Genomic DNA, 25,256 nt, shown 5'->3' on the forward strand with positions numbered 1-25,256 from the left:
ATTATTTACACGTAATTTCGCGAGAGAACGTGGTCGAGAAAATATCTTTGTCGGGTACATCAGTATTCCGAAATATTATATAGAGAAGTAGCCACAATTCGTGAACTTTTTGACTCGCTTATAAGGAGTAAATGCCTATCTCGCGAAAATAAGATGTCGCAAAAAATTAGTGATCTACAGTACTTAAATCCTATATTAGTCGTTACGACTAAATATACACCCCTATCCATTCAAAAATAAAATGTTATGGTCAAAATTTTTATAAAATGAAAAAAAGAAAAAGAAAAACAAACAAACAAAAAAGGGGGGTCCAAATAATAGCTTCAGTTCTCTTTAAAATTTCACATGAAATTTTATATCATGGAATTTGAGAGATTTTAATGCTCTTCATTTCAAACAAATATTTTAGGGGTAAAGTTCATATCAAAGTCAAGTTCTGCAGTAAAGTTGCAAAGTACAGAAGTAAATAAAAGTGAAAAATTAGTATTGAAGTAAACGATTGTTTACCATTAATTAACTTTTGTTTGGGTACCATACTTAGAATGTTTTGGGCTAATTTTATTCAAATATCCATTGTATTAGTTAAATTAGGGACCATAACACTTTACTAAATAAGTGTTATAATAATATATATAGTGGGACACTGTAAACTGGAAAGGTAATAAGTTCTTAGGGTTTAAAAAGAAACTCTTTAAATCTTTGTCTGGAGGATGCTGAACCTTGGCTTTCGTGTTATTATTAAATGGATACACTGCAGTGCATACAAGTTAAATCAGGGGATTCAAGTCTTCAGAAAAAAAAATGTGGTTGCATGGAAGATTAAATAAAATCAAAGTACTGAAAGTACTGCATGAAGGAGGCATGAAAATACCTAATATGGAGATACAGATGGAGAAAGAAAAGAATGAATTACATCGGCAGGGACCTTTCTTAAGAGAGAGTTATCAACGTAAGTATCATTGCAAAAGCTTAACAAAAATTCAAGCTATTATCTGGAAATTACCTAATGCAATATATGAATTTCTAATATTGGTCTTTGAAGTCCTGACCTCAAAATCAATAGGAGTAGGTTATAGGGAGTAATCATAGTCATTTTAGAATAATATTTGCATCTAAAAGAAGTCTTCTTTTTAATATTATCATGAAATTCATTTTAATTTGAAAGTGATGAAATACTGCATTATAACGATTTGAATTTCACAGTAAAAATACGTTTACAATTTTAAAATATTTATATACTATAGTGAATACTTTTATTTACTACATGTATATTTAACTATAGCCTATTATAGATTTTTTGGTTAGGGTTTACAAGTACAAGAGCATCATCTTTAACAAGATACTTAGTACATGTATTTGTCATATGACCTTCACTCCACATTCCTTTTTGTCATTATCTTTATTTCCCATTTTCCAGTTGGACCTTGGGTTCAAAATTGGACATTTATCAAATTCAATATAACTTAGGTTAAGTAAAAAAAAAATCATTTGCCTGTCATGAAGTTTTCCTTATGGAGATATTCGCACTTCAAATGCTTGTCCTTTAAACTGTTGATATGGGTATTGCAATATTTTCATATCCACAGCTGTGCAAAAGTGATTGCTTTTACCGCAATATGTAATACACGTGATAAAAGGAATCTCTAATGGTTTGCAGTTGGGTGTGATTTTTATCCAACTCGTTGTGTGTTTTCTGTCACAAGGCTTGGAAATACATGTGTAGAAAACATACTTTTTGGATAAAAATCGTATCCAACAATAAACTATGGGAAATCGTATATTATGTAAAAATGTATCTTGTCACTTTCATATTCATCATTTATTCCATTTACCTGATCTATACAATTGTGACCAGTTGACATGGGACGCTTACTCCTCCTAGGCACCTGATCCCAACTCTGGTGTTTTTGTTCACGATTTATATTCTTGAGTGGATTAATTGATTGATCACTATTCATTATATTCATCTTTTACCCTTTGTTTAATATACTCCAAAACCATTTCAAATGATTGCAAGATCTTATTTTTAAATAGACATTAAGCATTTGTGATCATTTTTTTTTTTGTGTGATTCAAAACTGCAATGCAGTGCAAACGTTTGTTAAATAATGACTCATCTGTTATTTATTAAAGTTAAAAAAAACCTATTTTACATGGAAATGAAAAACTGAAACAATGATAGAACTTTCCTTAATATTTAGCTGTGTTTTTCAACTGTAGACATTTATTTGCGCATAAATGATTCTTTTTTGTTTTAGTTTTATTAACAAGTTAAAATTCCTCAGAGAGCTGGGAGAGCACATCATCACTCAAATCTGAAAAGAAAAAAAATAAATTTGAACTAATCAGAGTTGCCTGGTGCTTTTATACGTAAGGTTTTACTCTCTTCTTATGAAATTATACACTATACATACCTTCACCCCAGACTGAATCCACCTCAAACTTTGGTTTATCACCTTGTTGTAATAAGGAAGCACTATTGTTAGAGGTCTGATTAGCACCACGTTGAAGGGAAGGAGTGAACACACTAGTTGCCCTTGTTGAAACTGATGAAGAATTGTTGTTTGTTATTGATTGAATTTCTGGATTTCTTGATGGTTTAAACTTAAAAGATCTCCGATTAGGAGTGCACTGTTGGTTGTTATTAAGTTCTTGACTGTTATTGCCAATCCCTCCAGGATGAACACCACTAGGAATGTTATTCACATTAGCTATATGATTCACAGTTGTTAGATTTCTGTCATATTCAGATGTAATATTTAGATTCACATTTGTTTGATTTGAAATTGGTGTACCTCCACTCTGATTTTGAGGTTTGATGCCTTGAAAATGTGAACTGGAAGAAGTAGAAGGAACTGAAGTGGATGAAGCAGATGAAACACTTTGTACATTTCTGTTGACAGTCTGAATGCTTGGAGTTCTATTTTCTGCATGCTGCAATATAGGAGTAGGTATCTTTACATTCTGGCTATTAAATGGAGTCCTTGCTGATGAATTCCCTTCATCAAAGACAGTCGAGGGTGTCCTTACATTAGATGCTGTTGTTCTTCCTCCAACTCTAGGAGTACTGTTAGATATCTGTAAATTACTGGGAGTTGCTGGTCTTCCTGGAAATTGTGGAGTCCTGTTATTCATTTGAGGATTGCAAGGAGTGGATGGCCTTCCTCCAAAACTTTGAGTCCTATTATTCAACATTTGGGAAGCGTAAGGTGTGGATGGTCTTCCAACAAACTGTGGTGTTCTGTTGTGAAATTGTTGGGTGTGGGCAAGACTTCGACTAGGGGTTTTGACTGTTACTGATTGATTCATCAGATGTCTTTGAATAGATTCCTGCCTTTGTACCTCCTCTAACACACTGGATAAAGAAGTGTTTCTAGTGTTTACCAGCTGACATGAATCTCCATTCTTGCTATATATGAAGACAATATTGGCCGGGGTTATGTTTAGGTAATGACTCCTTGGATTTGGACTTATCACACTGACCTGTAATTAACAGAAAACTTTCACTCAGTGAAATTATATTCTACAATATGGTATCTTTCTCTCTTTAGGTAAGCACTGATGCTGATTTGCAAAATCTTCAGTTTGCTGGACCACATGATTCCCAATAAGTAGGTCAATACATGTACTACCAGAAGTAGTACTGATGCTAGAATGAAAGCATATACATGTAAATTGAATTTTAGCACTAAAATCCTAGTTAACAGTAAATATATCCAAATGCTTAGTATAGCATATAAAGTGTATCTAAAATAGAGTTTCTGAATAAGTGTAATCAAGATACCTCATATTCATGCAGAAATAAGTTGAGATTAAATTAATTTGAGATTAAAGCTCTGAGGTAGAGAAAAATAGCACCTGGATTATCTTGGGGTTGTTTATTTGTGTACCAATTTTTACCATGTTTACTGAAATAAGACCAAACTGTAGGAGAATTAGAAATTTTGAGGAAAAAACTTAAGAAACACAATTTGTTGAAATAAAACCTCCGATTTATATATTTATGTTTTCTACTGTAATCTACCTGAAATATTGAGGGAAAAAAATATTTACTGAAAAACAGACAGATGGATGGAAATATTCTTTTGGTCTTTGACCAGTAGATCTAACAACAGCATTGACCAAATTTGGGTATGTGGAGCGAATATTACTTTGATTATTTGACAGCCTATTTTTAATCTAAATAATATTTTCAAGGAAGCTCTAATCCATTTCCAGCTTACAAAAGTTTTATAGATACACATGACACAGCAAAGACAAGTTGTACAGCATAAGCAATTGATGATTTGTTGTTTGTACTCTGAACAAACCGACACAGACTTCCTTACATTGTATCTATTTAACTGATATTTAATGATTTCACTAAATGGCTGAAAATTATGAAAATTTGTGAAAGAAGGATCATGTTACTGAGCACTAAACTTGCTGTTTGAAATTACTCAATCATGAAAGATATGACATGAAGTAGGGAGAAAGGTAAATATCAGAATATACCTTCCACAAATCATTTAATCACATCAAAATTATACCCTGGGTTTCTTTTTTCCTTCAGTATACAAAAATTTTTTGATTTTTCAGGTGTTTGATGAAAGAGGGTAATTTTGTATCTAGATCAGATTTCAACCCTTCTTTAATTATGGCTACAAAGAGTTTTGGACAAAAATTGGCTTAGCCCCTGTGGTATCAAGGAACAATAGAAGGTAGCATACCTGTCTCAGAACAAGGGCAGATCCCCCCTGTAGTATCACGTAATAATAGAAGGTGGCATACCTGTATCAGAACAAGCACAGATCCCCCCTGTAGTATCACGTAATAATAGAAGGTGGCATACCTGTATCAGAACAAGTGCAGATCCCACCTGTAGTATCACGTAATAATAGAAGGTGGCATACCTGTCTCAGAACAAGGGCAGATCCCACCTGTAGTATCACGTAATAATAGAAGGTGGCATACCTGTCTCAGAACAAGGGCAGATCCCCCCTGTAGTATCACGTAATAATAGAAGGTGGCATACCTGTCTCAGAACAAGGGCAGATCCCCCCTGTAGTATCACGTAATAATAGAAGGTGGCATACCTGTCTCAGAACAAGGGCAGATCCCACCTGTAGTATCACGTAATAATAGAAGGTGGCATACCTGTCTCAGAACAAGGGCAGATCCCCCCTGTAGTATCACGTAATAATAGAAGGTGGCATACCTGTATCAGAACAAGCACAGATCCCACCTGTAGTATCACGTAATAATAGAAGGTGACATACCTGTATCAGAACAAGCGCAGATCCCACCTGTAGTATCACGTAATAATAGAAGGTGGCATACCTGTATCAGAACAAGCACAGATCCCACCTGTAGTATCACGTAATAACAGAAGGTGACATACCTGTATCAGAACAAGTGCAGATCCCCCCTGTAGTATCACGTAATAAAAGAAGGTGGCATACCTGTATCAGAACAAGCGCAGATCCCCCCTGTAGTATCACGTAACAATAGAAGGTGACATACCTGTATCAGAACAAGTGCAGATCCCCCCTGTAGTATCACGTAACAATAGAAGGTGGCATACCTGTATCAGAACAAGCGCAGATCCCCCCTGTAGTATCACGTAATAACAGAAGGTGGCATACCTGTATCAGAACAAGTGCAGATCTCCCACCTGTAGTATCACGTAACAACAGAAGGTGGCATACCTGTCTCAGAACAAGCACAGATCCCCCCTGTAGTATCACGTAATAATAGAAGGTGGCATACCTGTATCAGAACAAGCACAGATCCCCCCTGTAGTATCACGTAATAACAGAAGGTGGCATACCTGTATCAGAACAAGGGCAGATCCCCCCTGTAGTATCACGTAATAACAGAAGGTGGCATACCTGTCTCAGAACAAGGGCAGATCCCCCCTGTAGTATCACGTAATAATAGAAGGTGGCATACCTGTCTCAGAACAAGGGCAGATCCCCCCTGTAGTATCACGTAATAATAGAAGGTGACATACCTGTATCAGAACAAGGGCAGATCCCCCCTGTAGTATCACGTAACAATAGAAGGTGGCATACCTGTATCAGAACAAGGGCAGATCCCCCCTGTAGTATCACGTAATAATAGAAGGTGGCATACCTGTCTCAGAACAAGGGCAGATCCCCCCTGTAGTATCACGCAATAATAGAAGGTGGCATACCTGTATCAGAACAAGGGCAGATCCCCCCTGTAGTATCACGTAACAATAGAAGGTGGCATACCTGTATCAGAACAAGCACAGATCCCCCCTGTAGTATCACGTAACAATAGAAGGTGGCATACCTGTCTCAGAACAAGCACAGATCCCACCTGTAGTATCACGCAATAATAGAAGGTGGCATACCTGTATCAGAACAAGCACAGATCCCACCTGTAGTATCACGTAATAATAGAAGGTGACATACCTGTCTCAGAACAAGGGCAGATCCCACCTGTAGTATCACGTAATAACAGAAGGTGGCATACCTGTCTCAGAACAAGCACAGATCCCCCCTGTAGTATCACGCAATAATAGAAGGTGACATACCTGTCTCAGAACAAGGGCAGATCCCCCCTGTAGTATCACGTAATAACAGAAGGTGGCATACCTGTCTCAGAACAAGGGCAGATCCCACCTGTAGTATCACGTAATAATAGAAGGTGGCATACCTGTATCAGAACAAGCGCAGATCCCCCCTGTAGTATCACGTAATAATAGAAGGTGGCATACCTGTCTCAGAACAAGGGCAGATCCCACCTGTAGTATCACGTAATAATAGAAGGTGGCATACCTGTATCAGAACAAGCGCAGATCCCCCCTGTAGTATCACGCAATAATAGAAGGTGGCATACCTGTCTCAGAACAAGGGCAGATCCCACCTGTAGTATCACGTAATAATAGAAGGTGGCATACCTGTATCAGAACAAGCGCAGATCCCCCCTGTAGTATCACGTAATAATAGAAGGTGGCATACCTGTATCAGAACAAGCGCAGATCCCCCCTGTAGTATCACGCAATAATAGAAGGTGGCATACCTGTCTCAGAACAAGGGCAGATCCCACCTGTAGTATCACGTAATAATAGAAGGTGGCATACCTGTATCAGAACAAGCACAGATCCCACCTGTAGTATCACGTAATAACAGAAGGTGACATACCTGTATCAGAACAAGCACAGATCCCACCTGTAGTATCACGTAATAATAGAAGGTGACATACCTGTATCAGAACAAGCACAGATCCCCCCTGTAGTATCACGTAATAATAGAAGGTGACATACCTGTATCAGAACAAGCACAGATCCCCCCTGTAGTATCACGTAACAATAGAAGGTGGCATACCTGTATCAGAACAAGCACAGATCCCCCCTGTAGTATCACGTAACAACAGAAGGTGGCATACCTGTATCAGAACAAGCGCAGATCCCCCCTGTAGTATCACGTAATAACAGAAGGTGGCATACCTGTATCAGAACAAGCGCAGATCCCCCCTGTAGTATCACGTAATAACAGAAGGTGGCATACCTGTATCAGAACAAGCGCAGATCCCCCCTGTAGTATCACGTAATAATAGAAGGTGGCATACCTGTATCAGAACAAGCGCAGATCCCCCCTGTAGTATCACGTAACAATAGAAGGTGGCATACCTATATCAGAACAAGCGCAGATCCCCCCTGTAGTATCACGTAACAACAGAAGGTGGCATACCTGTATCAAAACAAGCGCAGATCCCCCCTGTAGTATCACGTAATAATAGAAGGTGGCATACCTGTATCAGAACAAGCGCAGATCCCCCCTGTAGTATCACGTAATAACAGAAGGTGGCATACCTGTCTCAAAACAAGCGCAGATCCCACCTGTAGTTCCGATTCAAATTCCTTCATTATGTCACGGTGTACGGTACCCTGTACTTCACCTAAAACATTTTCACACTTTAGATCAAATGTACAAGTAAATTGATGTCATCAAATGAGAAAAAGTTGAGCATTTGTATGTTGCCAATTACAACACAATTAATGCCCAAAGATGAACAGTAAATAATGAAACATTAAAGATTTTGTAAATCAAATTATATGACTGATACAAATTAATTACCTGGGCATTCTTTCAGCAGCACACTAAGATAAAATACCAGAGTGATTTCTAAGGTACACAAACATCGGTAGATAAATTACCTATGTGGTCTTTTAGTGACACACTAAGATTAATTATGTGAGCAGTCTTTTAGTGACACACTAAGATTAATTATGTGAGTGGTCTTTTAGTGACACACTAAGATTAATTATGTGAGCGGTTTTTTAGTGACACACTAAGATTAATTATGTGAGCGATCTTTTAGTGACACACTAAGATTAATTACCTGAGCGGTCTTTTAGTGACACACTTAGATCTGAACCATGCCAGTCTATGTTGTCTATTACACACATCAACAGTGGAACTTTCCCCCTGTACAACTGCTTCTTTCTGGCCTGAAATTTAATTTTTTTTTTAAGTATGCTGATTATAGTATAAATAAAATTAAACAATTTCAAAATTTAAGTCTTTGATTTGGATTTTTCTACCATTAAAAAAGATTTTTTTTATAAAGATCATAGACAACATTGAATCAAATAAACTTATATTAACACTTCTTTATTCCTTTCAACAGCTTTCTTTTGTTTGTTTGTTTTGTTTTTGATGTTTTTTTTTTCTTCATTTTTTTATGCTTATAAATGATACATTTGTGTATGTGCTGGGGGGGGGGGGGGGGGGGGGTTCATCTATTATGTGCTGTTTATAAATTTACTAATTTTTTTAATCTATCACTTATCATATCTAAAAGCAAATTAAATATTTTAAGTGCATATCACTTAATGTGAAAAAATATTTAAATATTAAATAGTCTTCATGTAAATCTCTGTTTTCCTGCATACTAATTCCACAATTGAAATCAATAGATAATAAGATTAATTTCAAAACAGGAAATTCTTTGTCAGATCATAATATCAAATTTACTGCTGAGTTTGGACATCCCAAACATAAGTGACATTTATGTCTGCTCCCATGAGAAAATTTGATGTTGGATGATTCCACTTGAAAAAAAATGCAAATTAATAAGAAAAAATCAAATCTGGAATGTATTCATAGTGGGTCAATGTATTAATAAGAAAGAAATTAAATCTGGAATGTATTCATAGTGGGTCAATGTTTTATTTTAACATTTCTAAACTGATAATCCTGGATGAGCCATAACATTGTCATTTTAAACACATTCTCAACAAACAGACTACCTTTGTGAGATTGTTTGCTATTGAGAAGTTGTGGAGGAGCTGCTGTCCATCTGGTCCTAGCTCCTCCATCAATGTCCTCCAGGGCTCCTCACTAAAGATGTCATCAACTGACTGTGAGGACAGGATGGTGTCCTCTTTCTATAAATCAAAACATATACCATATAGGGCTGTGTCAATATATCGAATATTCAATACGTATCGATTTTCAGGAATGTATCGTATCGAAAAAATAACTTCCAACACGTATTGGACAGGCAGTTTTCCTTATAATTCTGTAAAAAGGTTGGGAATTTCAGTTACCAAAGATTATTTTTGACTGTTTTGAATTAAAAATGATCAATAATGAAATAAACATTAAGGAGATAGCACATCTTAAATAACTATTACAAAATACATAGACAACTATATTTTAACATGTTATGTTAGACTCACCCAGTTTTTATCAAATTTATGCATTAAATGTCATTTACAAGACATTTGTGAAAGACTTAATAAATAATCCAATATATCGCATATCGCTTTAAAAAATATTGTATCGTATCGTATCGAAATATTTTGCTCAATACACAGCCCTAATACCATAACTGTGGAACAAGTCACATGTGTCTTTCATAGACAGTGAAATTGTACCAATAAATCATTCTTTTTGTCATTTATCACGAAAATTGATTTTTGTTAATGTGAGTTGAGAAGTTTTGTAAACTACAAACATGACAAAGGAACAAATAAAGCATTATTTACATTTTTCCCTTACCTCAACTGTTATTTTATCTGGAGATATTTTCAATGAAGGTGTCACAGATTCCTTTATGTTTTCTGAATTATCAGACTATCAAATAAATAAATGATTACTATAAATAATAAGTGAAATATGCATATACCATATACACGTAAATAGCTGATTAAATAAAAATACAGCTGAACTTTGGATCTCGAACACCGATATCTTGAATACCATAGACATATCAAAGTAATCTGGAAGTCCTAAATATGGGATAATTTTTGCATTTAGGAGTGATTCTTGTCAGGGTTTTAAATAATTAAAATAATCAAAGTACAAAAATGTCCTTTATATTGAGAATAGGAATTTAAAAGATCAAATTTTTCTCTCCTTCTCACTATTGTACAACTTGACATATGAATGGTTCATTGAGTGTATAATCTAGCTTCAAAAAATGAACTTTGATGGAACAAAAGTGTAGGAAAATATCATGTGTTTTGCTTTTCAGTTTCATACAGAATACTAGTAATGAACTTTAGATCAGTTCTAAATAACCAAATTCTTACAGGATCTTGTGAAGTAAATGAAATTTATAATATAATGGGGTGTTACTTAATACCTAAGTAATGAAAAAAATTACTTTAATGAGTAATCTATATTTATTAGGGTTGCCTAGAGTTACCCCTCTTCAAACATTACCAAAATGAGTAATTTTTTAGAAATGGGTCACAACATATCCATTCAAAGCCTTCGGAAAAAAATTCTCATATAAGTAATTTTATCTAGAAATTAACCTAGTCTGGGAACAAAAGGAAAGCTCTTTTTAATTCTCACCTAAATAAAACATGTGCAACTTGTCCAACTTGTGGAGAAAGTTTCATATTAAAGCAAAAAATGTCATTCTTAGAATAAAAAAATTGGACTAAGTCTTGAAAATAGACACCTGTCTCTTATATAATTAGTAACCATGGTAACCTCACCAGTCTAGGAAGAAGTCCAGCAGGTCCAGGGAATTTTCTTTTGGCTTTCTTGATTACTGGAGTGGTGTTAATATTTCTGGTCACACCTGAACACTGCCTTCTAGCAGAGGCAAGAACCTTAGAGTGGCTGGTCCTTAGTTGATAAGTCCCGCCAGAGTTATCCTGACCCACTGGACTTGGCGAATGAGTAGCAGTGGTCCCTTGTGTATGTCTAAGAGAGTGGCTAGTCCTTAGTTGATAAGTCCCTCCAGAGTTACCCTGACCCACTGGATTTGGCGACTGAGTGGTAGAGGTCTCTAGTGTGTGTTTCTGAGGATGGCTGGTCTTTAGTTGATAAGTTCTGTCTGAGTTACCCTGACCCACTGGATGTGAGGACTGAGTGGTAGTTATGGACCAAGTAGTAGTTGAGAACCGAGTGGTAGATCTAATCAGTTGTGTGTCTCCCTGTGTTTGTGACCAATAATCACTTCTATTTTCTGTACTTTGCAAAAACTGACCCACAACTGTTCCTGAGAAATACATGCATGCATGTACGTTTAATGTATGTATGCTGTATATTGATAAGCATGGTAAAGTATTTAATAAAGGAAATTATATTTTGCTAGCACTCTGTCCATCTTTTTTTCTTTGTTCATCTCATTCTGATCTGATAAATGTAGCTATTATCCTGATTCTGAAGTTACAACTACATTCATGCCTTCCAATAAACATTTGAAAAAAGCAAAAGTGACCAATTCTATAGAAAAAAACATTTGTAAATAAAAATGTAAAAGTGCCTTTGAATTATAACCACGAGAAATTATTCTCAATCAGTCTTGTTGAATTTCTACCTACCGTCGTGTAAACGTATTTTCTTTGACGAGTCGGACATGGATTCAGAAGACAGTCTCTTTCCTGTTTTCAGTTCACCTTTCTCTGTTCCATTCACCTTTATTTCATCTAAAGATACTGAATCACAATTTGTAGAGTTCACAGGTTTGAATGAGAAAGTTGTCTTAGTAGTGTTTTCAACACCTGAGATACAGTTATTCTTTGCAGCACCCTCCCCACTACTTGAGGTAAACAAATCTCCCCTTTTGTTGAAATCTGGACTGTGACCTTCTCCTAGAGACCCATTTTTATTTCTACCACATGGTTTCTGTTTTTCATTGCCATTATTATAGTTGACAGTCTTGGATGTTCCATGGCTTTGAATTTCACACTGCCTAGGAACTCCTGAATTGGATGCTTTCTGTTTTGGTGACTTATTATTTGTTATATCATCAAGAGGCAAATCCTACAACAAAAATATAACATTGCAACAATTGAAGTGCCTGATAAGTCCACAATACAGTGGTATTATATGTTTGCCTTAGGTTCAAATCTAGAAGAGCTTACATTTTTGAAATGGTCGTTTTGCATATATCTGTCTTTAAGGGAGGAGACCTCAAACATGTCAAATGACATATGAAACTTGATATTAGATGAAGAGTAAGAGGCTTCATTGTAGTGGTTTATACACATCATTTTGAACTCAGTGTGATAGCAAGTCACAAGAGGTTTTGGCTATTTAAATGAAACTGGAAGTAGCATTAGTTATTTTTAGAAAGGTGTTAGAATTGCCTACATCTCTGATATTCTGAGAATCTGATTATAAAACTTTGTAAGAATTTTTTTTTTTTTTTTTTTTTTTTTACAATTCTACATAAATTAAAATATTAAAATATTAAACATCGCTTGTCGCTTCGACAACACTTTAAGTTCAAGACGTTATAAGAAGTGCATTTCACGTTCATGATGTTATAATTATGTAAAATTAAGTGCTTTAATTTTTAACATTAAAAAATATCATTATCAATAAAAACATTCAATTAAATATCCTTGCAACTGCTAGTTTTTGTGATATGATGATTCTTTTAATATTAATATTCTAATAAATAACAAATCTACCAATATGATTTCAAAACATGTTTATGCAGCTCATTTGTGGAATGTTTAGGATGCAATACATGTATTATTTAATCATGTTCAGCTCAAATTAATGCAATCTGGCAGTCATGATTATGTGCCCAAATCATATTTTTTTTTATATTATCTTTTTTTCGAGGAAAATGTAATCTTATTTTATGTGTGTGTTTATTATGAGATAACACTTAGTTTTTTTAACATGTTCAACCGAAGCACGTAAACACACAGACTGGTACAGAGATAAGGACAGGAAGTAAAGCTAGTGCGTAAAAACGTTCAGTTGATGCTTAAGGGTATGTAACCTTAGTTATATACTTTAGAATATATTATGTTATGGAGCATTAGAATTTAACATTGTGACCTGGTGGTCTCAAGATTACGTTTTGACACTAACACATGGACAACAGAACTAAATCGAAAGTAGAAATGTTTGATGCGATTCCCAAGTATGATAAGAGTACCTCTTGATGATGATTTGCGAAACCCTTTAAACATAAAGAATATTGAACACTTTTTAATCTCAATATATCTGTATATGGCACTTTCAAACTTCTATTATGCCTTAAAATAGGCTGCAACGAGCTCAGTATTTTCGGTTGGGTCTTTATTTCAGCTTGGTTAATGTAAGAGAAATCTTAAATTATACCTCCCAAAAGTTGTCATCGTCGTCTGGAAGCTCAAACATGACGTGTTTTTTGTTAAAACAAACAGTTCAACTGCACCCTGTTCTTGTTTTCGTTTTAGGCGCCATTACTGTGTATATGAGAAAAAACCGTATCTGAAAACAAGTTCCGGAATAATATTCGTTTGTTTAACTTTGCGCTCGATATAATTTTTATTCTTTTTTTCATAGATATTAAGAAAAAAAGGGGTATTACTTATGCACTACCCTCTAACTTTAAACGTTATATATCGATCATTTGATCTGATCTATGCATGGGAAGGGAACACAGGTGCTTTAACATGATCAGCGGACTTCCTTGTGTTCCATATAACCCCAGGGTTTTGAGAATTTTGTTTTCTATGACAGTCACACAAAAATCAAAATGGCACAAATTTACATGCGTAAAAAATTAACACCTGTCAGTATAATTTTTATAAAAGGTTAATTTAAAGAATTAATATAAAAGGTTAATTTAAAGACTTACTTTAAAAAAAAAAAGCCGGGTATCATTTCAATAATGTTGGAATATTCTTTGTGTAGATGTGTCAGAGACAAAAATACGAGAAAAGTCGAACAACCCTTGGGTAAGGAGCGGAATGGCTGTCCCGTCCCCAAGTATCTTTGGAAGGGTCATATTTTGTATTGCTATGGCGGATCCAGATTGAAGAGGGGAGGGGGGCTGTTCAATGCCCCTCAATAGAAAAAAAATCATACAGAAAATAGATAAAAAGTTCACTAACACGACATCGAAAACCCACTATTTCGCATCGGCGGGGGTACAGGGTCGAAAAAGTCTTATCTCGGGGACAAGGCGCTTTCTTTCATACCTGAGTGAACTGTTTTCATTTCAATTTAGTTTTCAGTCGTCTGTGTTTCCCTTTGGGTGGTGGTGGTGGTGTTGGTGGGGAGGAGGGGTCGATATTCCAAGGGAACCTCACCATATAAATTTGATAGAACTGGAAATCCTTGGGGAGGATATGGGGGAGGGGTCCAATCCCTTTCACCGCCTACATGTATTTGGTAATTACTTTTCAATTTTCATCCTGTTGTTTTATGTCAAATGTAATTAAAATATTTTATTAAAAAACAATCGAAACAAAACAAAAGCACCCGTTCCATGCAAAAAATACCCGACCCCTCTAATTACGATACATTCAGAGACTCTTTGTTTGGTTTTTTTTCCCAGAAACATATAAATAATGTAATATGTATATATTAGATCTGGATTATGTACAATATAAGGTGACATAAATAGGCCCAACGGGCCGGGTGTTTATATTCTGATATTTTTGTACGGTCGTTCATGTTGTTTATCACATGTCACTATAATAAATAAACACTACTACTACTACTATAAATAAGTCTAAGAATATTTTCTTTTGGGTAGCAGCGCATGAGAGAGAGAGAGAGAGAGAGAGAGAGAGAGAGAGAGAGCATGAGAAAGAGAGAGATTCATGAAAAACATTGGAGATAATTACATGTATTTCCTAATCCTTTATTATTATTACAAAATGCATAATGTAATGTTTTATGGGCGCTGGGAAGTGAAGTGGGGGGGGGGGTGCAAATTTTACATCTTGTTCTCATCTAATACATGTATGTTACGCCAATCCACTCGGAATAGATGTGGCCACAAGCACTTGACGTTACATGTACATATTTTTCTTATCTAAAAAACCCGTACTTAAATACTATAGGAATAGGTTATATTTTTTTAATAAGAAAAATCTGTAACGTCAATTGCCTGCGGATTTGACTAAAGGTTTTAAAAATCTTTGCACTAAAATTTTTGTATTCATTTTTTAAAAACATGAGGTGAATCCTTATACTAGTATTATTCCGCCATTGTAGGTATGCTTTTATACATTTTGGGTTTGCGTGGAAACATTGGATTACCCGCTTTTGTCTGTGATTCGGCTTTTAAACAAGATCTGTCCATGTAATATATATATATTTAGAACTATGGTTTTTATTATTTGCATTTGAAATAAGGAAAGGATAACTCAAGTATGCAATCATGTATAAATGTACATTTAAATTTTTGTATTCGTATTTGAGTATTTGGCGTATTAAATATATATAAATAGACTTACTTTCGTTTTAAGTTTTGAAATCTGAAGTCCTAAAAAGACAAGTAGATTTCACGAGTAATATGGTTTGATTCTCAGACATGAGGTATGTAAATAAAAGACATAATATTCTTTAGGCATTTTATATTATTTATGGCTCTGGTATATATAAAATTATTAACATATACACTAATTTTCTACTAGTGTAACAAGGATATAGAGATATGTTTGTCTTGTATCATATGTATGGGGAATTCAACCAAGTCTGTGTATTCTTATTTTATCGGGTGGGATATGAATCGAGTGATGTTTCTACTTTGCTAAAACTTTTGTTGTTTAATTTTAAAAAACTTTACAATCAGTTAAGTGTTGAGTAATCAGCAATGAAAAATCATTACGGGTGGAATGTTAAAGTTAAAGCTAAGATCTAACTTTTGTAGATCTCCGATATGATTCGATTGATGTTTCGTTATTTTCGATCGAACTCAATCGAGTTTATCGACAAGAATTGGTACTCTATTCCATCGAAAATTCAAAAATCGAAATGGAGTGTTGCGTAAGGATTTTCATCGATTTATTTGCACTTTTGAAGTCTGTGCACTTTGTGTCCTTCTTTAAAATTGTAACATTTTTCTTTATACTTGGTTTATCTAATTCTGATTTTTTTTTTTCAGTTTGATGTTCTCTCTCACTTCTTCTTTAAAAATGTTTTGAGAACCGGTCATAATGTAGCCTTTGTGCTCTGAGGAATTCCACTTATCACGCAGTGTAACTAGCATGGTTGATATATAATGACTTCTACGTTTTGCTTCAGTGTATCATTAAGACCTCCATTTAAATTTAAAAAGGCTTTAAATAGTATATTATAAAAATCATTCATACAAGTATATTTCAGTTTTTTTAAAAATATATATTTTATAAAGATTTGCAATAGGTACTTGCTTCACCGATTCATACTGTTATTCCCTTCACGTCTAACAATTTTTCATACTGCAATTATATACATTAGTTATTTCTTTCACTTCTTACAATTACTTTGTCTCAAACTCTGTTTCATTTTAAAATGAATTTTGATGTGCTGTCTTTTCATACCACATAATGATGTATATACGTAAATATTTTGACTCGCTTTGCTAATTAACTGCATCAACTAACCGAGAGACACAGTGTCACTATGTAGAGCAAATAATTCGAACATTACTAGTACCATCTTTATCATCGTTGTTATCACGACAATATGGAACTTAAATTACACGTACCTTATGTTAATTAGTAAAAAAGAAGAAACTTCTTGAATGCATGCTGCATGTTTTTTTTTTTTTTTTTTTTTTTTGGTCTGTATACAGTGACGAGGAGGACATGAAGCCTATTAAGATTGCCGTAGTGGGCGCCGGAGCTATCGGACTCTCAACGGCTCTCTGTATACAGGACCGGATACGGAACTGTGACGTCAACCTAATTGCTGACAAGTTCTCACCTAGTACCACCTCTGATGGATCCGCCGGTCTATGGACACCTTTTCTGGTTCCAGAGGACCAAATAGAGATGGTCACGTGAGTTGCTTAATTAATATTGAAGACATCACAGTCTAGTTTGGAGCGTTTGAGAATCGCCGATGGCCAGATAGCTCAGTTGGTAGAGCACCTGACTGGAGATTAGGGACCGGAGGTACGGGTTAGAATCTAGGTCTGGTCCGTGGCATTTCCGTCCTTTCTTGTTACATTTGGTACCTTAAGCATGTTAAGATTGCAGTGAAAAGGGAAAACCTGTCAGGGAAGAGCCTGGATTGGTATGATCAGGGGGGGGGGGGATACTTTTACGGAGGAAGGAATGTGGTAGTCAGACGGCTTCGATCGCCGGTGGCCATATAACTCAGTTGGTAGAGCACCTGACCGGAGATTCGGGGGGGGGAGGGGGGGCTTGTTCGAATATTGGTCTGGCCCATCGCATATCTCTCCTTTCCTGTTACACGGTAAATTCCATAAACCCCTAGATATAAAGACTTTCTATAAGCTGTTTACATTTTAAACTGTATAAAATATATCTCCTGCCAACATTGACAAATACATCAGTGTACATATATACGCAGTTTTGGTGACCAAAATACACGTATATCTCCATAGCTTGTATGAATGTGAACACTGACTCTTCAGAGCTAAAGATTTATTTATCGTTCCAGCATCAGGAAATATAAATATTTATAAAATATATGGTAATCATATAGGCGAAACTGGAAAAAAAATTGCCTTAGTTGTTGGGAAAATTGCTGACCGGTGTATTTTGATGTGTACTCAAAATTGAATGCTTCCACTTCAGCTCAAAGTGATCCTTACAAAAACTGGTTCGTTTGAGTTCCTGGTAGCTCACCCACGTATATATTTATACATGCCTGCATTTACAAAATAGTATTAATTTATTAATAAATGTTCAAACGTAAAACAATCATAAGCTAACGTTAAAAAGTATAGCTAATTAAGTGGTGGGGGATAACTAATACACATAACATTGTAGTTAAACGAGTCCAATTTATGTACTGACCTAAAATTGATCAATTATAGACGATGGAGTATGGAGACGTACACGTACTTGCTGGAGAAGTTCCGATCAGAAGATGCCTATAGATACGGTGTTCAGCTTATCTCAGGTTTTAACTTTTGTCAGGAAGTGAAAACGGTAAATGTCATCATCTCTTAAATAAAAATACTTTTTCTCTTTAACAGTTTAAAGTATAAATGAACGGTTGTTGATTGATCAGAAGAAATGGTTATGAATCAAAGTTCGGAATATCAAATTCCTGACATATGTAAAGTCTCTACGTGTATACGACTGATAATAGTTGAATTTTAGGACCCCCCTTGGTGTAAGGACGTGTTAGGGTTTAGACGTCTTGGAGAAGAGGAACTGAAACTTTATCCCGGGAAAGAGTGGGTAAATTTCAGTATCAGATGTTAATAACACCTAATATGCTTTTTTTTTTCACAGGAATTAAAGGATAACGAGTCTGTACATGTATATCAACATCCCAAGAAATCCCGTCCGGTTTAGCTATGAGCTGAACTCAATACAAGTGCTATTAACGCTAATCACCGATATTCCCCTAAGAGTGATTCGAGTCAATTTATTGCAGAATCTTGTAGAGGTGGATCTAAAAAAAAAAATACTTTTACAAATATTTTCCTCGGATGTCATTGATAATTATAGCATTTATTTCCTTTAATATGCTCAATATGATTTTGCTACCACGCGTTCTTCTACCTTTTTGCATGTGGAATTTATTTAAATTTTATTTAGAATTAATTAAATTTATCTTGAAATTTAGCGATTTCTTTTTTATTATAGCCTTAAAATATTTTTACATCTAAGGAGAATCTATAGTGTACAAGTCCCTCTAAGACACCGTGAGTTACCCCATACCCTGCATATTTAACTTACCCCTTGAGAAGAAGGTAAACATGGCCTATTTACACCCTTCCTACTACGCATTCAAAGGCAATATTTCTCAATATTTGAAATTTTAATTCTTTTCCCCCAGACACTCTCCTTCCCATCTATGCCCTAAAATCAGCCCATTCCACCCCGTATACATCCGAAGACATATTTATGAAAAAACCTGTGTTTTTATATGGCACTACTTGCGTGGTCAATGAAAAGGGGTAAAATTAGTAACCTATGATACGCTTATACTTTCTAGGAAAAAAAAAAAGGGTTACAAACTCAAACATGGAATTTAATTTCCTTTTTATTTTTAATTTGTTTATCGTTTACTCGTTTATTTTCTATAATTATATGTTTCATTTTAAACTCGTTATTATTATTGAGCACATAGGAAATTGAAATCCCCCCCCCCCCCCCCCCCCAATGAAAGGCCTTATATTATATTGTTCTTTTAAAGCTTTAATTTTAAATCTGAAAAAAATGTTGGATCCTTCCCTCAACAGTGCTGCCATCATTTGTCTCGCATCACTCTCATGGGTAATATAAAGATTAGCGTTAATTGCGCTTTGATTGAATTCAGTCTAAAGCAACACCGGAGAAAATCCACAGAATTTCTTCCCATGGGTAGCTTTTGGACGCATGTATCTAGGTCTAATTCACACAAAATTAATTGTTTTACTTTAGAGATTAGAATTTTGATTTTTTTTATCAGGTTTGGCATTTTCTATACAGCTTTTACTCTTGATGTCCCTAGTCTACTCTCTTCATTCATGAGAAAGTGAGTATTGTGATGCTGTTGTGTATTCTGTCAGCATTTTATTTTTTGATTGCAAAAAAAAAAATATTTTTGTGTATAATTTCTTTTATATTTTAATTAATGAAAATTTCAGATTCAGGGAGCAAGGTGGATTTGTGATTTCAAAAAAATTAGGATCCTTACAAGAGGTATTTTATACAAAAGCCCAAGTAGGACCTATCAAAAATACTTATAAGTTCGATATAATGAATTGTCGAAATTGATATAACGAATTAAATTCGTTTTATCAATTTCTTTGAATTCGCTATGACGAATTAAACTTGTTATATTTATAATAACAAATTTCTTGAATGTGTTATAACGAATTCAAAAAAATGTTATAACGAATTAAACTCGCTTTAATGAATTCTAAAATTTGTTACATGTATATCGAATTAAATTCATTGAAAAGAATCCTTAATTTGTTATAACGAATTTAATTCGTTTTAACAAATTCAGCCATTCGTTATGTCGAATTCATGTATAATATAGTATAGACCATAATTGTTGAATTTGATTAAATGAATTTAATTCGTTAATACAAACTTTAGAATTTGTTTAAACGAATAAATTTGTTATAACAATTTTTAAAATTCGTTATAAAGAATTTAATCTGTTATAATAATTTTTTGATAGGTTGGGCTTCCCTAATTTTATAATTTATTTTATGTCAATTTTTGATATTAATTGTATGTCATTTTATAATTTATATTATGTGTCATTTCATACTTTATATTGTATGTCATTTCTAGCTTTTCAGAACAGAAGTTCTCAGTGAAAGACGTTATGGACAGATAGCATACTGGTATGTCAGTTGCAACTTCTTTGGCCTTTCCGGCAGGAGGATAAACAACGAGCTTGCAGGAAAGGACCGAGAAGATGCGATTGACAGTCCTATCTGTCCAAATTTCCTAAAGAGCTGTAGTTCTGTCAATTTTCGCTTCTTTTCTAGATTTTATATTCAATCATACGTTTTACCTTAGCACGATACATGTATGCACTCATCACTTTGTTAATTTTAATTGACATCAAAACTTTTTCCCTACAGATCGAATCCTCTTATGACATCATTGTTAACTGCACTGGTATTGGTTCTGCTGAATTACTTAACGATACAAAAGTCAAACCTAAAAGAGGTCAAGTAATCCGGGTATTGCCATATATAGTTTCCTTGTCCACTGATTTATTTACAGTTTTTAAAGTATATATATCAGAAATACACAAAAAATCATGAATAACTTGTGAGGTGAGTTAAAATTGAGGTTTACATACATGTAAATAAGTTACAAAATTTGAGAAATTTTCTTTAATATGTAAACTCGCTGCCTGATTTTGAGGTAAGGTACCGCCTGATACCAAAAATGACAAAATAAAGCATTACCAATAATGAAAAGTATAATTCTAGAAAAGCTGATTAATTTCAGGTAAGAGCTCCTTGGATTAAGCACTTCTACATTGACATAGATAAAAATGATGACGTCACTTATATACTGCCTGGGTAAGTATTTGATTATTTTGCATGGAAAATATGTTCTAATCTTGTTTCAACCGTGCATTGTTTGATATGAAATGGTATTTATAGAAAAATATCTTTTGATTGATCTCCAAATAGTTTTTACATTTTCAAATTTCGCTGTTTCCTGGCGTTCTTTCGTGAAAGTATAATATCTTGTGTACATGCCCTACATGTAGGCATTTAATTAACTAATTATATCGTAATTATTAAATACCTAATTTTGATGATTCTATAGAAATATATATTTGCATTTCCAAATATTTTTCCATAAGATTCTTTGCAAATTAGAAAAAGTTCATGTTCTCATGAACTACCGTGGGATGAGTAAGAATATTTCCATTTTGATGTGATTGAAGTAAAAAAAAAATAGTGCAAACTTTTTTTTTCAAAAATGATCGTTGAATGACAAAAATATGTGGCAAGTCATCAAACAGATAATGTAAATATAAGATATGAACATAATATTTGAGAATTCATGAGGCACATGAACTACAACGCTTCACGCCTGCATATTTATCATGAAGCGCTAACGCGCTTCATGAAAATTTAATATGCAGTCGTACGCGTGAAGCTTCATAGTTCATATATCCTCATGAATTCTCAAAAATTAAATTCATCTCTTAAATAATAGGATTATTCTTAGTGAAGATATTTTGATTGTTATTAAAGATATATATTGTAGTGTTATTAGGTATTATATTGATACGGTAGTGTTCTGATTGAATTGAGGATTGAAATACGATAGTTTTGTGATTGTTTTGAGAAGAGATACGGTAATTTTATGCTTAAATGGATTGAGGATTGAAGCGGTAGTGCTATCATAATGATTGGTTTGAGGATAAATACAGTAATATAATGATGTGTAGTGCTATGATAGGTTTTGAGGATAGTGTTATCATACGGTAGTTTTATGATAGGTTTGAGGATATATACGGTAGTGTTATGATAGGTTTTAGGATAGATACGGTAGTGTTACGATTGGTTTGAGGATAGATACGGTAGTGTTATTATAGGTTTTAGGATAGATACGGTAGTGTTATCCTGATAGGTTTGAGGATAGATACGGTAGTGTTATGATTGGTTTGAGGATATAGATACAGTAGTGTTATGATTGGTTTTAGGATAGATACGGTAGTGTTATTATAGGTTTGAGGATAGATACGGTAGTGTTATCCTGATAGGTTTGAGGATAGATACGGTAGTGTTATGATTGGTTTGAGGATAGATACGGTAGTGTTATGATTGGTTAGAGGATAGATACGGTAGTGTTATGATTGGTTAGAGGATAGATAGGGTAGTGTTATGATTTCTTTGAGGATAGATACGGTAGTGTTATGATTGTTTTGAGGATAGATACGGTAGTGTTATGATTGTTTTGAGGATATATACGGTAGTGTTATGATTGTTTTGAGGATATATACGGTAGTGTTATGATAGGTTTTAGGATAGATACGGTAGTGTTATGATTGCTTTGAGGATATATACGGTAGTGTTATGATAGGTTTTAGGATAGATACGGTAGTGTTATGATTTGTTAGAGGATAGATACGGTAGTGTTATGATTTCTTTGAGGATAGATACGGTAGTGTTATGATTGGTTTGAGGATAGATACGGTAGTGTTATGATTGGTTAGAGGATAGATACGGTAGTGTTATGATTTGTTAGAGGATAGATAGGGTAGTGTTATGATTTCTTTGAGGATAAATACGGTAGTGTTATGAATGGTTTTCTAAGGATAGATATGGTAGTATTAGCTTTTGATTAATATTTTAGAATAGATACAGTGGTACTAGGTGGTACTGCACAAGATGGTGACTGGAATACAGAGGATGACCCGGCAGACATTGAAGGCATTATGGAAAGATGTCTAAAAGTCATGCCAAGCCTAAAGGTATATAACTATAAACATTTACCCCCAAAGAACATATAAACATTTAACCATACGTCCTTTCTCGAAGATTTTATTCATTTCTATTACATCATTGTATTTACATGCCTCTGTTAATGATAAATATACGTGTATCTGCATGCGTAGACTAATGCTCTTTGAGGCTTGTTTAAGTTTGACAATTGTCAATATCTATCGGTTGTATTGCACATGTAAACTCTGTTGTTGAAAATTGTAATAGGAAGTAAAGTTAAAAGCATATGTTACGCACCATTTAAATAGCAGGGAACATCAACTTTTTTGCAAGGTAGAGAAATTTTTACCAAACATGTTAATATTTTAAAAGTTAATTTTCCAGTTTGCACCTGTCCATGCTTCGATAAATTTTGACTAGTCTTTAATGAGCAAAATTTTTTTTTTAACTATATTACGATTAATTTTGACAAAACGGAAACTAGAATTATATAGAACAAATAGATTATTTTAACTCACTTCATGTGCAAAATGGTCAAAACGTTGTAGACACTTATGTTTATTTTAAATTTTAGAGAACAGTGTCGGGCAAAACAATTATACGAGAATAATATATATATATATATATATATATATATATATATATATATATATATATATATATATATATATATATATATATATATATATATATATATATATATATATACCCTGTGAACCTTAAGGTATTTGTACCCATAGGTTCACATCCCACTTCATGATTTCAGGAAGGTAAAAGTTGAGGTGTTTGTACCTGAAGGATCACATACCATTTCATAATTTCAGGACAGTAAAGTTGAGATGTTTTTTCCCGAAGGGTCATATCACATTCATAATACTTAAGATGATTGTACCTCAAGGATCACGTCCCTTTTTTATAATTTCAGGACAGTAAACGGTTAGGTACTTGGGCTGGACTCCGTCCGTATCGTGAATCAGTACGGCTAGAAATCGACAGAAACACAAACCCTTCCAAGACCAAGGTAGGTATTTATAGATAATTTTATTTATAAACCAACACTCGAAGAGGTAGGGTTTTTTTATCCTCTGTTCCTCATTTTGTTATTCTATAAAGCTAACGAGGTGAATGACTCTCATTAAAAATTCAAATTTCTTTAAAAAAAATTATAAAGCTAAAACGAAAATAACGTAGATTTAAGTTTTATGAATTATAAAGCCTTATGATTGAAATCTTTAAGCTGAATACACAATGTTGAATCAGATAGGAACAGCTGCAGAAAGTTTATATAAATTGCAACAAAAGCAGCTATCACATAACACCAAAAAAAGTTATCTCTCTCTCTCTCACGTACACGTTTTTTCTTTTAAAGATTATCCATAACTACGGCCATGCTGGAGCTGGCCTGACAATATTCTGGGGTTGTGCCAAAGATGCAGCAGATTTAGTTATGGATCTTGTCAAGATACATAAATCCAAAATGTAAAATGACAGTATTCAATCTATAACATATCACAATAGGATCTCACAATGGGAAGCCGTCACAGAGGAGTTTGGAGAAATGTTATTGGAAGCATAATCAGAATCATATAAAGGGCAATTTTAGTATTTCTGTTGTTGTTTAAAAAATACAAGTGATTTACGAAAGATTTTTTTTTTGTCGGACTGTGTAATATTCAATTTCTAAACCATTTTATGTTAATGGGAACTGGGATAAGACAAACCAATTATGTCTACAACAAACCTAATCACGAAGACTGCATGGTCAACATGTTTGTTTTCGACAAGCAGCTATTTCTTCAAAAGTGTAATAGTTATAACAATAAAAACAAGGGAAATAAAACATTTATACAGAGTGTTTATCAAAGTAAAATGTGTTCCAAGCATAAAGACAGCAAATTTAAGCCGTTTATTTTTTGTCACAGTTCCGGATGTGAATGATAAAGGGATTATATCAGTGTGTAACGCATGCAATGTTAAATAGAATATACTCGTTTACGATTAAA

The 25,256-nt window shown here is 34.2% G+C and overlaps 2 protein-coding genes across 4 annotated transcripts; one reads left to right on the top strand and one right to left on the bottom strand.

The window, feature by feature from the left end:
• Nucleotides 1-2,219: 2,219 nt before the first annotated feature.
• Nucleotides 2,220-13,683, bottom strand: LOC133203631 (protein PF3D7_1417600-like). Its single transcript, XM_061339404.1, has 9 exons — nucleotides 13,557-13,683; nucleotides 11,798-12,239; nucleotides 10,964-11,472; nucleotides 10,017-10,091; nucleotides 9,263-9,400; nucleotides 8,353-8,461; nucleotides 7,823-7,908; nucleotides 2,415-3,483; nucleotides 2,220-2,315 (listed from the first exon to the last, which is right to left on the bottom strand). The coding sequence occupies exons 1-9, from the start codon at nucleotides 13,593-13,595 to the stop codon at nucleotides 2,272-2,274; spliced, it is 2,511 nt and encodes an 836-aa protein (XP_061195388.1). The 5' UTR covers nucleotides 13,596-13,683; the 3' UTR covers nucleotides 2,220-2,271.
• LOC133203634 (D-aspartate oxidase-like) lies at nucleotides 13,127-25,256 on the top strand. 3 transcript variants are annotated; one of them, XM_061339407.1, is made up of 11 exons: nucleotides 13,127-13,203; nucleotides 16,990-17,196; nucleotides 18,202-18,316; nucleotides 18,491-18,567; nucleotides 19,791-19,856; nucleotides 19,969-20,023; nucleotides 20,923-21,024; nucleotides 21,299-21,372; nucleotides 23,165-23,282; nucleotides 24,179-24,274; nucleotides 24,623-25,256. In XM_061339407.1, exons 2-11 carry the CDS (start codon nucleotides 17,003-17,005, stop codon nucleotides 24,734-24,736), a joined length of 1,011 nt encoding a protein of 336 aa, XP_061195391.1. In that variant the 5' UTR covers nucleotides 13,127-13,203; nucleotides 16,990-17,002; the 3' UTR covers nucleotides 24,737-25,256. The 3 variants fall into 3 exon arrangements, with proteins under 3 accessions (XP_061195391.1, XP_061195390.1, XP_061195393.1); XM_061339406.1 differs by lacking the exon at nucleotides 13,127-13,203 and adding an exon at nucleotides 15,730-15,749; XM_061339409.1 differs by lacking the exon at nucleotides 13,127-13,203 and adding an exon at nucleotides 16,119-16,199.

Source organism: Saccostrea echinata, unplaced genomic scaffold (genome assembly GCF_033153115.1).
Source record: "Saccostrea echinata isolate AGI-Se365-2 ecotype Australia unplaced genomic scaffold, CSIRO_AGI_Sech_v1 ptg000051l, whole genome shotgun sequence".
NCBI lineage: Eukaryota > Metazoa > Mollusca > Bivalvia > Ostreida > Ostreidae > Saccostrea > Saccostrea echinata.